Source organism: Dromiciops gliroides, chromosome 6, assembly GCF_019393635.1.
Source record: "Dromiciops gliroides isolate mDroGli1 chromosome 6, mDroGli1.pri, whole genome shotgun sequence".
Classification (NCBI taxonomy): domain Eukaryota; kingdom Metazoa; phylum Chordata; class Mammalia; order Microbiotheria; family Microbiotheriidae; genus Dromiciops; species Dromiciops gliroides.
The window spans coordinates 238,834,907-238,849,983 of NC_057866.1; the positions used below are offsets into that span (position 1 = coordinate 238,834,907).

Genomic DNA, 15,077 nt, shown 5'->3' on the forward strand with positions numbered 1-15,077 from the left:
GCTGCTGAATCTAATATGATCCTGATTGTGGCTCCATGGTATTTGAATGGTTTCTTTCTGTATGCTGTTTTACCCTGGAACCCTGAAATTTGGTATAATGTTTTTTAGGAGTTTTATTTTGGGATTTCTTTCAGGAGATGATTGGTGGAGTCTTTTAATTTTTATTTTATGCTCTGGTTCTAGGATTAAAAAAATAATATATTTAAAATCTAGGTTTTCTCTTTTATTATGACTTTTCGGTAGTCTACAAATTCTTAAGTCATCTCTCTTTGATCTATTTTCCTGGTTGGTTGTTTTTCCAATAAGGTAGTTCCCTAATTTTTCATTCATTTGACTTTGTTTTATTGTTTTTTGATGTCTTATGGAATCATTAGCCATTTGCCATACTCTTAATTTTTAAGGAGTTGTTTTCTTTAGGGAGGTTTCTTTTATTTCTCTCTTTTTCCCCCAATTTGTCCAATTCTGCTTTTTAAAGAGTTATTTCCATTACCTCTTTTTCCTTTAGGCCAGTTCTTCATTTTAAGAAGTTATTTTTCCTAATTACGTTCTGTATCTCTTTATCCATTTGACCAACCAATTCTGTTTTTAAGGTGTCATTTTTTTTCATAGCATACCTTATTTAACATATGCACCACAATAAGGTAGCCAATACGTTGTCAGCAATCTTTCTTGAGCACAGTCAAATCACTATCGATCAGGTTTTTGGTTTTTTTCTTTTTAAATACTTAGTCACATTTCTAAGTGGAAGGAGCATTTGGTGAAAAAAATACATTTAAACACAAACCATTTCTTGGTACTTATTGATAGATTTGGAATTGAGCTCATAACTATATCTACATTTGCTTTTAATTGTAAAAAAAAAGTCTATATATCGTATGTTCCATTCAAAAACTCATGGTACCGAGGGAATTGAGCTTTAAATTTTATATTACAGCATTAAAAATAAATCTTAAATGATAGTGCTTCACTCTGAGGGTGTCATTTTTTAAAGAAATTTCTTGTCCCTCCTTTACCAGACTGTTAATTGTCATTTCATAGTTTTCTTTCATTGCTCTCATTTCTTTTCCCATTTTTTTCTCTACCACTCTTATTTTTAAATTTTTATCTCTTCCACAAATTCTTGTTTGGTTTGTGTCCAGTTCATATCCTTTTTTTTCTTTGAGGTTTTACTTGTAGCTATTTTGATTTTGTTCTTTTCTTCTTGAGTATGAGTTTTAATCTTTTCTGTCACCACAGTAGCTTTTAATGCTTAGGTTATTTTTTGTTGTTATTGTTTGCTAATTTTCCCAGCCTGTTTTTTGGGGGGGCCCGGGGCAATGGGGTTAAGTAACTTACCTAGGGTTGCACAGCTAGAAAGTGTCAAGTGCCTGGGTCTGGATTTGAACTCAGGTACTCCTGAATCCAGGGCTGGTGCTTTATGTACTGTGCCACCTAGATACCCCCAGAAACCAACTTTTAAAGTTCAAAGTCAAAAAAACAGGCTGGGGGTGGGGGAGGCAGCTAGGTGGCACAGTGGATAAAGCACTGGCCCTGGATTCAGGAGTACCTGAGTTCAAATCCAGCCTCAGACACTTGACATTTACTAGCTGTGTGACCCTGGGCAAGTCACTTAACCCTCGTTGCTCCACCAAAAAAAAAAAAAAAAGTTGGTTTCTCTTCCTTGGTGCCAATGCTGGGGCACTGTCCCAAACTTGGCTTTTTCTTTTTCCTTTTGTTTTTTGCATTGCCCTTTTCTGAGCTAGAAGTTTTCATTGCTTTCAGGGAGAGGAGATGTCATTGCTATCTGTTCCTTAATCCCGGAGTGTCCCTGATTCCTTGCAGGCACAAGTGATACTGCTCCTTAGGTCCCTTATGCCTTATGACTCCAAGCTCTCTTCTTTGCCTTGCAACTATGACCTGAAAGTACATATGGGTAATGGAGTTGCCTAACAGTTCCAGGTCCTTTACCCAAGTGCTAGCACATGGGTTCTCCTAAGTCTCCTTTGACTGGTTGCCCAATCCCCTTACCATCTACTTTGTGAGCTCCTGAAGCTCCTGTTGCTGCTATGAATGCCTCTGGTGCTCATAGCTGGTGTTGCATTCACATGGGTGCTAGGTCAGCCCTGATCCTGGAGTCACCGACCTTTCCTTCTGACCTCCTGAGTTATCTGGAACAAAAGGTCTTACCTTTTGTTGTCTTTGCCATGCCAGAAGTCGATTGGAGCCACTATGTAAAGTGGGTTGGAGAGAGTATTTGGAGACCATCCTCTGCTCTGCCACCTTGGTTCTGCCTCCTGGAAGCTAAGACACTTAATTTCAAAGGGATGCTCCACTTTGATTTGAGTAATAGAGTTAAAAGAGGGTAGTATGTAGAATATGCCTTCACTTCTTCAAGATTTTATCGACTGAGTGTCATGACATAACTGATTAGTCCAGTTACTTGGAAGAGTTCCCTCATTTTTCCCGGCTTCTAGTGGGCATTAGTTCATATTCTTCCCTATGTATTAAGATTTTGACACATAGAAGTATTCTGTAAACTCATGAAAGGAAAATTCTTACTAAACCACTGTTTCTATCATGTCATTCTCCTTGTTAAAGATTTTTCAGTGGCACTACACTGACTAGAAGACAAATTCCCAGCTCCTTGGCTTTGAATGAAAGATGTTTCACAGCCATGTTATTTCCTACTAATTTCCAGTCTGTGAAACAGCTCTTCTTTGGAATTGAGAAAGAACTTATTTACCGTTCCACATCAAGCATTTACTAGTTCAATGACCCTGGACAAAACACTTAACCTCTCTGATACTCCTGCTTTAATAATATGATCTCTAAAATGGAGATAATCTTCAGTCAATAAGAATTTATTAAGTGCCGACTATGTCACTAGTCACTGTGCCAAGTTCTGGTGATACATAGAAAGGCAAAAGACATTTGCTGCTCTGAAGGAGCTCAGTCTCTCATTATACTGTGTATAAAGAAAATCTATACAGGATAAATTGGAAATAATCACAGGAGAGAAAGCAGTAGCATGAAGAGAGGATGAGGAAAGGCTCCTTGTAGATGATCAAATTGTATTTGGGAATCGAAGGAAGTCAGGAGGCAGAGCTTAGGAGGGAAGGTATTCCAGGCATGAGAGCCAGTGAAAATGTCTAGAATCTGAAGATAAGAGCATATTGTTCATATAGCAGCAAGGAGACCTGTGTTACTGGATCACAGAGTGTACATGAGCTATGTAAAGTAGAAGAGAACTGAAAAGATTGGAAGGGGCCAGGTTGTGAAGGGCTTTGAATGGCAGATAATTTTCTCTTTGATCCTGGAGGTGATGGGTGACATATGTTGATTGGAGCTTTGGAAAAATTAATTCTTCAATGGAATGGAGAATAGACAGCAACAGGGACCAATCAGCAGGCTCCTGCAGTTGTCTAGAGGTAAGATAATAAGGGCCTGTACCACACTGGTGTTAGTAAGTGTTGGAGGAGAGAAGGGAGGGGTTACAAAGATGAAATCAACAGGATTATCATCAACAGATTGGATATGGGAGATGAGAGTGAAGAATTGAGCATGAGATCTAGATTGTCAGCCTAGTTGATGAGAATGTGAAGTAAATTAAGGTTTGGGGGCAAAAGATAATGAGTTTGATTTTGGGCTTATTGAGTTTAAGATATCTACAGTTGGAGAGGTATAATAGTAAATTGGAGATCAAGTCTGGCAGTTAGGAACATTTTGACTGCTGGATAAGTAGATTTGAAAATTATAAGCATAGAGATGATAATTGAAACTATGGGATTTAATGATATCACTAAGTGAAATGATTCTAATATTGCCTATGTCACAAGGTAGTTGTGAGACTACTATATAAATTTAAATTATTATCTACACTAAATCAGTAAGCATTTATTTAGCACCTATTTAGGCAAATTTCTTGGATCTGAGGATACAGTTAAAAGATGAAGCTTGAATTCTATCAGTGAGAAAATATGTACATATATAAAAATATAGAGTATTCCAAAAGTCTTAGTGTGATATTAAAGTATTAACGGTTAAATGGCAGTAGAACTTTGGGGATTTAATTTGTGAATTCATACAAAAACAACAACATACCAATATAGGTGTATACTCTATATAGGTATACTTATCTGTGCATACATATGTATCTATTTATTATGAATAATAACTCACAATTATAGTGTTTTTCTCTTAACTACTTTGTGAAGTGAATTCTGAAGGATTCTGAGATTTACTTATTTAGCACTAAATGTTCTCCTAATTAGACCAAGGAAGACCTGAATACAAATCCAGCATCAGACACTTACTAGCAGTGTGACTCTGGGCACTTAACCTCTGTTTGCCTTAATCCACTGGAGAAGGAAATGGCAAACTAATCCAGTATCTTTGCCAAGAAAACCCCATGAACAGTATTGTAGCCTGGGTCATGAAGAGTCATACGTGACTGAATGACTAAATAGCAAGAGCAACCTCTAAACTCACATCTCTGGCTATTGTTTCTGATGTTGTTTCTATCTTAAATTCAATGTACTCTATCCAGTTCTTAATTTCCCTATTTACTGTTGGATTTTTTTGTGTATACATATATGTGTGTATACATGTATACACATACATGTATATATGTGTGCATGTATGTGTGTGTGTGTGTGTGAGAGAGAGAGAGAGAGAGAGAGAGAGAGAGAGAGAGAGAGAGAGAGAGAGAGAGAGAGCGCACACAAGAGCTGAAGGCAAGTAAGAAAGTGAGCTGTCCTTGGGATCAGGAATAGCTCGTTTCACCGCTGCCACATACTGGCTCTTTGATACTTGTCAAGTCACCTTAGCTGTATATTATGGTGGAAAGAGCATTGAATTTGGAGTCAAGAAAACATGGATTACATACCTGCCTTAGACAATAGCTGTGTGATCCTTGGGCAAGTCACTTATCTACTTAGTGCTTAATTTCCTAAATTACAAAATAAGGTGAATTAGACTGTTTCCAGCCCTAAATTGATGATCCCATGTACTTAACTTTTCAGTTAAGTTAAGGGAAGCATCTAAACATAGGAAATGAAGTCTGTCTCCCTTTCCCCTCCCTTCCCCTCCCTCTCCCCTCTGTCTCCCCCCTCCCCCTCCTCCCTCTCCGCCATCTCTCCTTCCCTCTCCCTCTTCCTCTTTCTCCTTCTCTTTCTGTCCCCTTCCCCTCCCTCTCACACACACATAAAAACACACACCCCAATGAAATCAAAGCTTTTATTAAAAAAATATGTGTGTGGCTGCCCTAACAACTGGAAGGGATCAGGAAAGGCTTCATGTAGAAAGTCTTGGAAGAATTGGGTTTTGAAGGAAGGTAAGGATTCTAAGTGGCAGAGGTGAGGTGAGAGGGCATACCAGGTCTGGAGAGCCCATACAAAGGCAAGATTAGAGATTAGAGATAGTGTGTCATTTATAAAGAACAGGAAGAAGGCCAGTTTGGATGCACCATAACATTTCTGGCGTAGTATGTAATAAGGCTAGAATAGTAAGCTTGATCCAGGTTGTGAAGAGTTTTAAATGCCAAGCAGAGCACTAGGTATTTGATGCTAGGGGAAATGGAGAGCTATTGCTGGACCTTTTTGGTCATGGTCAACACCGTGCTTTAGGAATATCAGTTTGGCCTTGGTGTGGATGAAGGACTTAAAATCAGAGAGCTTTAAAAGAGTTAGAACCTATTACAGTAAACAGTGAAGATGATATGTGATGACAGCTTGAACAACGTATTGAGTGGGTTGTGTGAATAGAATGTAAGGCACAAATTAGAGAGATACTGTGGAACTAGACCACACAAAACCTGACAGTTGATTGGCTATATGAGGTAGAGTCAGGGATGAGTGACAGTAAGTGGTCAAGGACAGGTATGGGTGACTAGGATGGTGGTTCTCAGAATAATAATAGGGAATTTTGGAAGAAAGGTAGATTTGGGGATGAACATAATAAGGCATGATATAGATAGATAGAGATGTCTACAAAGCATTTATTTGAAATGTTCAGTGTTGTTGTTTAGTCATTTTCCAGTCATGTCCAACAATGGTAATATAATAATAATTTCAACCATATGCTACAGTTAAGTTGCTCTTCACTGTCTTGACTATTTATTATATCATAGTCCTTTCCACATTCAAAACTTTGCCTGTTCTACTACTCCCCAACTCCTTTTAGGGTACTCCCTTTCCTTTTTTTCTTTTATATAAAACTTAGTCTTCCATCCAGATCAATTCTTGCTTCCACTTATTCTGACCTGCATTAATTCTTTTCTACTCATTTGGGCTTATAGTCACAGATGGGTTTGAATTGCTAAGTAGCCGTCTAACCAATGTATATCTTTTCTCCTTTCTACTGCAATTTGAATTTTTCACTCTGTTTCCCTGTTCTTTTTTTTTCTTTTTTCCTATTTCCCTATTCTTTTACAACTATTATGGACTCCATATATCGACATCTCTTCCTAGCCAGAAGGCAAATTGATAAATGGCAATTAAGTAATTATAAAGAATCCTTTTCTCCTATTTTTTCTGGAAGTTGTGTATATTCCTTTTATCATATATGAAATGTGATGTCTTTAAGTCAGAATGTATTAATGGTAGATTTCCTGACCAACTTGTGAACATTTGATTTTAATTAAATTTGTTCCCTTGGGAGTATAAATTGAGTGTGTTAAAATGATGGTGGCAGTTGTAAAACTCATATTTAAGAGGTTGTACTTGAGTACAGCAGAACAGATTTATTGATTTGTTTAGCAGGATTGGTGTAGTGGGGGAGATGAATTTTTTTAAACTGTGAGAACACTAATATGAAGCAAGTGAACTATGAAATATGAAGTAAATATTGGAGTAAAGAGAAAATATGAAGATTTAATGGAAAGACATGTATGAAATGATGTATTGGAAAGTGAGCAGAACCAAGAGAACATTGTATACTGAGGCAGCAGTATTGTTCAGTGAAGAACTGTGAATGACTTGACTATTCTCAACAATAGAATAATTCAAGACCATCCCCAAAGAATATTGATGAAACATATGATCCACCTTGAAACAAAAAGAACTGATATTTGTGGAACAGACTGAAGGGTGGTATTTTAAAAATTCTTTCATTAAGTGATAAATATGTTTTGCATGATCATATATGTATAACCCATATTGTATTGTTTGCCGCCTCAGGAAGGGGTGAGGGGAGGGAGGGAAGGAGGGATAGAGATTGGAACAGAAAAATATAAATATAAATATGTTACCTGGAAAAAAAGAAAAACTTTTAAAAGCTCAAAAAAAAGATTTAATAAGCAAAGGATGACATTTTTCTCCATATGTATAAATCTTTTCCCAACAGAAGTGATTAAATTTGCTGATAACTTTGTGTAGTTTGTATGTCTATGGTAACATTGAATTTTATTTGCATTTCTTGTTGGTCTTCTATTATTAACTGTACCCAATAAAAATAATGAAAACGATATGGAATTTGCAAAGTTTAGGATTTGTAAAAAGTTTTTGAAATCCTTCAAGTGTTACTTAAAATAAAGTTAAGTGAAAAAGTCATTAGATAATTTAGAAATTTAATCACAATTGCAATCTCAAAAAAATAACTAACAAATCTGTTCATATTCACATATTGTAGTTTGGATGATTAAATTCAGGCAATTGCAACGAAGTGTTTTCCATTTAAAACAAGTGCCTTAAGTTGAGTATCAAGATATAATTATCGATTATACCTAGTCAAAAGAAGTACTCCTGATTAAATTATTTTATTATTTAAAGTACCTTTACTCAGGACCAAAGAATCTGACCAGTCATTATGCAGTTTTACAGGTACTGTCTCCTTCATTCAAATATCCCCAGGTATGGAGAAAATAAATCTGTTCTCTAAGACAAAAAGGGCCATATCTTGAAACAATGGCTATCAATTATATTTTTGTTATTTAGAGTAAGGAAGCATTATTTCCTCAAAAGTTTTCTACTTATCTTCCTGGGATCAAAGTTTATGCACCCAATAAACATTGCAAAAGGAGAGCAGTTTCTTCCACAGCTTTGGAGGGGGGAGGTGGTCATGCTTAGGTCCCTTACACATGCTACATGAGCTACATGAAAGATTGGGGGAGGGGTAGCCGTGATGTTTCCAGTACAGAAAGCTGAAGAGGCAGTTCAGCTCCAGTTTAATTCCTGCCAGCCCGAAGCTTGCAGTGGCCACAGCTCTGCATGGGGGCAGCCGGCCTGTCCTCTTTCCTGGAGAATTTGCTCCAGCGTGGGGTCCTCACTGTGCCTTTGTCCACCTCCTCACGAGGTGATCCACTCAGGGCTAGGTGGTGACAGAACCAGTTTGTAACAGGCTTGTCTTTCCCGTTCTCGTCTCAGGCTCGCTGGCAGGCTAGCCGGCCGGAAGATCTGAGGAGAGTGGCAGCAGCCAAGGAGGAGCAGTGAAATCAGGCAAGGCAGCCAACAGGCCGGCGGCTTAGCAGGGGAGGAAGCAGGACCCCTCCTCTCCTCTTCTCCTGCAATGGGGTGGCTGGAAGACCCAAGCTGGCAGCTTCACGTTCAGTTTTCTTTGCTCGTTCTGCTGTCCATGCACACAAGGGGTAAGAAGATCCAGTGTAACGTGTTGTAGCTTGCCCAGGTGCTGAGCTAGCATCTTACCAAAGGGCTTTTAGCTTCAAAGGGAAAGTTCAGGACAGAAGTTCAGATGTGCCCAGTTTCCAGCCCCCTGCTTCTGCGACAGTGATGTAGTTTTACTACTTTGTGTATCAGAAAAAGACTCTCTAAGTAGCCTTTCCTAGAAGAACTTTAAAGAGATTTAGAGAAAGGTAATTTGCTGTTTCCCCTAGCAATTAAAAAAAAAATCTAATTCAGTGCCTTGAGTATCAAGTTGATTCCATGTATGTGGAAAGCAGTTCAGTTTTATTTGGACTATTTTAGATGATACATTTTGGTTAACATAGTTTAACACTGAATTTTTTAGTATAGTCATCTTAATGAGTTCTTAATCATGTAATTTTCTAGTTGTTTTGATGAATTTACAACGTTCACCATAATTATTGAATCTTCATTCAACTTGAAGAGTAAGTTTGGCTTAACAGTCTGTTCAGCAGAAGTGTATTTATGTCAAATCAACTGAAAGAAAAAAAGATTGCCTTTTACTTTTAATAAAAGAGTTATATTATGAGAATAAGTAACTGATTTCACAGTTCAAAAGAAAACCAATTTGCCGAGGAGAACTCAATGTGCAGAACTTTGCAATAAATGCATGCAATGAGGGGAGTGACGTGGGTAGAAGTAGACACAGTGGCTTTATATAATTGAGGCAAGCAGTAAATAGAGGTCTGTAATGCAAGAGTGGAATGTACCGACAGTACAATTGCATGTGTAGTACATATAAGTTTATTTAAAGAGCCTTCTCAAGTCTACTATTTATAAGAAAATTTGTAACTGACTAATTTGTAAAGTGTGTTTCTCAGAGCTTTTCAAGAAATTAAAAGTCAGTATTTTCTAAGGAGATAAGCATAAGTTTCCAGTTATAATTTGATTGGGAAATGCTTGGATTATTCTTTTAGCGACCACACTAATCATCAGTTTCCTCTTGATTATCTGCCAAAAGAGAGTAGATATACCCAAATCACAAATATTAAAAAAACACTTTTTTGTTTTTCACAATCAGTATGAATTATTAAACACAAGTTTACCATTTAAAATATTAAAATGAAAATAACTTTAAAGTCCTTGAACAGATGCAATCAAGGTTGGGTTAGGAAGTTAGGTCAAGAGTCTGTTCATTAATGAAGTCAAGTAAATATTCCCTGAAAACTTGCTTGTCACTAATCCCCCCTCCCCATGCTAGAATATTGTGAACACAGAATTTACACACTTAGCACACGCAGAAAAGAGAATGGATTAAGTTCATTTTGTCCAATGAATAGTTGAAGAAATTGAGGCTCAAAATGGTTAAGTGATTTCCCCAAGGTCATACAAGTAGTTGAAGAACTGAGATAGGAAATCAGGCCCTTGTGATTCCAAAGCCAGTATTCTTTCCACAGGATCCGGTTCCCCTCCTATCCGTTGTGGTAAATCATTTAAGCTTATTTCATATCACATTTTGTGATCTGTCCCAATGTTAAGACATCTATCTGACTTGGCAATTAAGTCCTGGTGTCCATAAAGTAGTTAGTTGTTGTGAGTGTTGGATTTGGGACTAAGGAAGGCCTGGGTCCAGATCTTACTTAGAATTATACATGTCGAGTGAGAAAGGACCTTGGAAGTCACTGCATCCTATATATTGGTATATGAACCAAAGCAGTTGTGTGACCTTCTCTAAAGTCACAAAGGTCAGAAGCACCAGAGTTGACCATTGACCCCAGGCCCTCTGGCTCCAAGGAGGGTATTTTTTTTTACTCTCTTATCATCATATCCCTTGTTTCCATGCCTGGGAAAGTCACTAAGCATCTTTGAGCCTCAGTTTCCTCACCTGTGAAATGGGGATGATAATACCTGAGGTACCTTCCTCAAAGGGTTTTGACAAAGTTCAGGTGATTGTATTGTATTCAAGGTGGTTTACTGCTATATACACATTCACAATTATTCGGAGCTCTCTCTATTAGTAGTTCTTAGTCACCACTGATTTGAGGAAAGGACCCTGATAGTATTTATTTTCTTTGAAAATGTTAATACAGGGGCAGCTAGGTGGCACGGTGGATAAAGCACCAGCCCTGGATTCAGGAGGACCTGAGTTCAGATCTCAGACACTTGACACTTACTAGTCGTGTGACACTGGGCAAGTCTACTTAACACTCATTGCCCTGCAAAAAAAAAAAAAAGAAAATGTTAATATAGCATGATTAAGATGCAAGCAGATGACTAAACAAGACAGCTCTTCAAGCATATTTTCACAGAGGAATTTGCTTTCCAGGAATCGAGGATTAAAATAATGAAATATAGGTTTTATTCATAAGATTACAGATTTTGTGCTGGAAAAGCCTTCAGGGGTCTCCTAGTTCCTAACTTCTTAAACTGTGGATGGGGTCACGTAACTGAATGTGGGGGTTGTGAAAAATTTGGCAACAGTAAAAGGTTATGTATACCAGTGTTATATACCTATATCCCTGGGGTTCCATAAAAATTTCTCTGGAGAAAAGGGGTCACGAGTGGAAAAGGTTTAAGAAGCCCAGTTTTAGTTTACCTATTCATTTTATAGATCAAAAAACCAAGGCCCAAGAAGAGTAGGAGGGCTAAATAAGGTAATAGGTAGTCAACCTCAGAATCAGGATTTGAACCCAGTTCCTCCAATTCTGTAGTCAAAGCTTGCTTTTCCTGTGACTGATAACTAACTAGCCATGTAACCTTATCCAAGTCACATAACTTCCATGGGCTTGAGTTTAGTCATTTGTAAAGTGAGCAGGTTGGATTGGATGGCTTTTGAGGTCTTAAATTTGCTTTTAGTAAAAATCTCCAAATACCTGGGAACAACTTAACATTCTCCTCTAGCACCCCCTGTTGGTATCAGTTTTCCTTCAAAAACATTTGCACAGCTATGTTTCCGAACTGAGTTTACAACTCACAAGTTCTTATACTTTTAGATCTCATATGTAAATATAGAATGCTTCAGTCATGCCACATTTCAGAAGGGCATATACTCTTCTCTCTCTTTTCTAAATTAGAGGGTTTCACAGATTTAGTGTTTTATCGAAATGAAAAGCAAGCACAGGTTGCCATAGATGAATTTTAATCAAGTTTAATGATTAGAATGAAAAAACATGAATTGAACAACTGTAAAGTTAAATGACTATTGGTAAAACATATAAGAGTCATTCTGATCCCTCTGTGGGTGATTCTACGGATCCATCTTGGTAATAAATCGTCTTTTTTGCTACATGGAAATACTAAATCAGAGAAATGTTATAAATTGGCCAAGTGACACACCGAGATTAACAAAATGAATCCCTGAAACTATAGTGAATCCATTGGACTCACATGTTTTGTTTTTGTTTTTGTTTTGTTGAACTCACATGTTTTTGATGTAAAGATTTAAGAAATTACTTGGGGGCAGCTAGGTGGCACAGTGGATAAAGCACCAGCCTTGGAATCAGGAGGACCTGAGTTTAAATCTGGCCTCAGACACTTGACACACTTACTAGCTGTGTGACCCTGGGCAAGTCACTTAAACCTCATTGCCCTACAAAACACAAAACAAAACAAAACAAAAACACAAAAAAGAAATTACTTGAAAAATAAACCTTTGAGAATTTGAGATATTGTCATTTTTTAAAAACCTTTGATTGAATTCAGATTCTTAAAAGTTCAATGACCTACCCTCAACATCCTGAATGTAAAAATCATGGAATTCTTTATGACATGGACAGGAATAATCAGAGTCTCTAATTGAGGATGAACAAGTAAATATTTAAATTCCATTTAGATGCTGAATAATAGATCAAGCAATATAAGAGTGCTGTAGTTAGATCATTTTAGCCAGAGGTGTCAAACTCACAGCCTAGTGTCATGCAGACCTATGTGGAGAACCAGATTAAAAAGTAATTTGGAAATGTTTAACAAAATAAATAAAACTACAATTCAACACAGATGATGTTAATTTGTGCTTTTCCAAGTCAATCTGTGCTTGTTGGGATCCCTTTCTATTTGAGTTTGACACCATCGATTTTAGCTAATCCAAATAATTTTTTGGGTCATAGATCTTCTGTGATGCCAGGTTACTAGATATTTAAAGGAAAGAACATAAAGGAGATGTAGATTTAGAGGTTTGAACTTTATTGGGCTGGGTGTTAATATAACAAGATTTTATTATTTCAAGTGGAGATTCAGTAACTAAGATGAGTGAGCATTTCTTGGAGAGATCTCTAATATTCTTTCAATTTTCAGAGGTCACTTCTTTGCTAGCAATGACTTATACTGACTTGAAACTTTTGAATTAATAATGCCTTGGGATAATATTTATAGTGAATATTATGGAAAAAGTTATATCTAAAATATTTAATTTAAAAATAAATGTACGATTGTCATTCACAATCCACAACAGATAAAGAATGTCAATAGTTTCCAAAAGAAAAATGAAAATTGCTAATACTCATTTGAAAAGGTGTTTCCCTAATAATAAAAAGTGATAGAATAAAGCAATTTTGAGGTATATCATATAACTACCAAATTTGGAAAAAAACCAATTAGAAACATTGAAACTCAGTGGCAGAAGATCATTTCATTCATTGCCTGTGGAAATATCTACTTGTAAATTTTTTTTTTAAAATAGCATCCTGGGAGTATTCAGTAAAAAAATTCCTGCCTTTCATTCTAATAATTCTTTTGTTGGCTATATATCCTGAAAATGTTGTCAAAGGCAGGGGAAGGGAGGGCTGTCTTTCAAAAAATATCTGTAATTGGGGGGCAGCTAGATGGCGCAATGGATAGAGTGCCGGCCCTGGAGTCAGGAGTACCTGAGTTCAAATCCGGCCTCAGACACTTAACACTTACTAGCTGTGTGACCCTGGGCAAGTCACTTAACCCCAATTGCCTCACTAAAAAAAAAACAAAAACAAAAACAAAAATTATCTGTAATTGAAAAGATAAACTAAGTGTCCGACACTAGAAAAATTTTGAAATACATCATATTACACCAATATGATGGAATATTATTCTAGAGTTCTCTAGTAAATAGGAGCAGTACAAAGAAATCATCTGAGATTGTGTGTGTGTTTGTGTGTGGTGCAAGGTGCAAAAAACAGAACTAGAGGAATTGATTATTTCTTGACTAAAACCAGTAGGCAAGTAAATGGAAATGAATAGACAAAAAATGATGTTGTATTAGGGGAAGTGAATGAAATAATGTGCTGAAATTCGTTCATTTAAATGTAAATGATATATTTACACTTCAGTCTATTTATCATACAGTCACTAAGCAAGCTTAGCTATTTGTATCAATGTTCAATGCATATTTTTAAAACTTAGAACTCAACATCTAATTGAAATCAAGCAAATTTAAAGACAATAAATGTTAACTATCTCAAAAAGGGAAAGGTGGGAGTTCGGCTATCCATATTATTGGAAGTTTGTTAACTGCCCCAAATCCAATGTCATTTTGAGAAGCAGATATGTTGCTTACAAATATCAAGTAAGATAGAAGCAACAAAGAAGTCTCCTTTCCTTCTTATCAATGTTGTTAAATTCTTTAAAAGGAATTTAGTTCTTTTTTTTTTTTAAAGTGAGGCAATGGGGGTTAAGTGACTTGCCCAGGGTCACAAAGCTAGTAAGTGTTGTGTCTGAGGCTGGATTTGAACTCAGGTCCTCCTGACTCCAGGGCCAGTGCTCTATCCACTGTGCCACCTAGCTGCCCCCGAATTTAGTTCTTTTGAAAGATGCAAGATAGACACCTGCCCAAAGAATGAAGGGTCCTCTTTGTTGTTCTTCTGAGGAAATTGACTGGGGAAAGTCAAGAGACAAGAAATAGCCACAGCTTGAACTCCCAAGTACCATGTATCCCACTTTCATGTCATCAACAAAATGAGATTTTTTTTGTAGTACATCTGTGCAATTATGTGTGAAAGTCAAGTCAGCTGATTTGATATTATGGCTATAGTAGAAAGAAGATGCACATCAGAACTACAGACATATTCTTATCTTTGCTTCTAATATTTTTTTTTTTTTTAGCAACCAAGATGGTTGCATGAAAAACAGGTTGAAAAGGAAAGGAAGGATTGAGTTTCTGAATTTTTCTTTTAAAAGGTGCCAAAATACTGTTAAAATGACTTTTCGTCTTTGAGGTGCTTAAATTTATTTTCATTTTCAATATGATATTGTCCTGTTTCGTATTATGGTATTTATATCTAATCTGTTTATTACAATTCAAAATTCATTTGAAACCCTAAAAAATGTATTTATTTTGTTTAGGTAATTGAAGGAGAAATAAGGACTCCAGTAACGTGGGAATAATTACTAGTCTGCCTCAATGTATGATTTCAAAATGAAAATTAGAATATTACCATAGGATATCCTTTTTAAGCAATATTTTAAAGTGTAAAATGATCCTAGTTACCATATGGCAAAATATACTGAAAATCTGAACTGTCAGACACAGCTGTTTAAATTGTGGTTATATGT

General features: G+C 36.6%; 1 protein-coding gene across 7 annotated transcripts in view; it reads left to right on the top strand.

Moving 5' to 3' along the window:
* BMPR1B (bone morphogenetic protein receptor type 1B) overlaps positions 1–15,077 on the top strand; it is a 389,785-nt gene that overhangs the window by 244,176 nt on the left and 130,532 nt on the right. For 5 of the 7 annotated variants that reach the window (XM_043972746.1, XM_043972744.1, XM_043972750.1 and 2 more), the window contains one exon: positions 8,340–8,560. The exons of the other annotated variants lie outside the window; for them this stretch is intronic. In XM_043972746.1, the coding sequence (XP_043828681.1) occupies positions 8,482–8,560 (79 nt within the window). In that variant the 5' untranslated portion in view covers positions 8,340–8,481. The remainder of the gene's footprint in view (positions 1–8,339; positions 8,561–15,077) is intronic. 7 annotated transcript variants of the gene reach the window in all.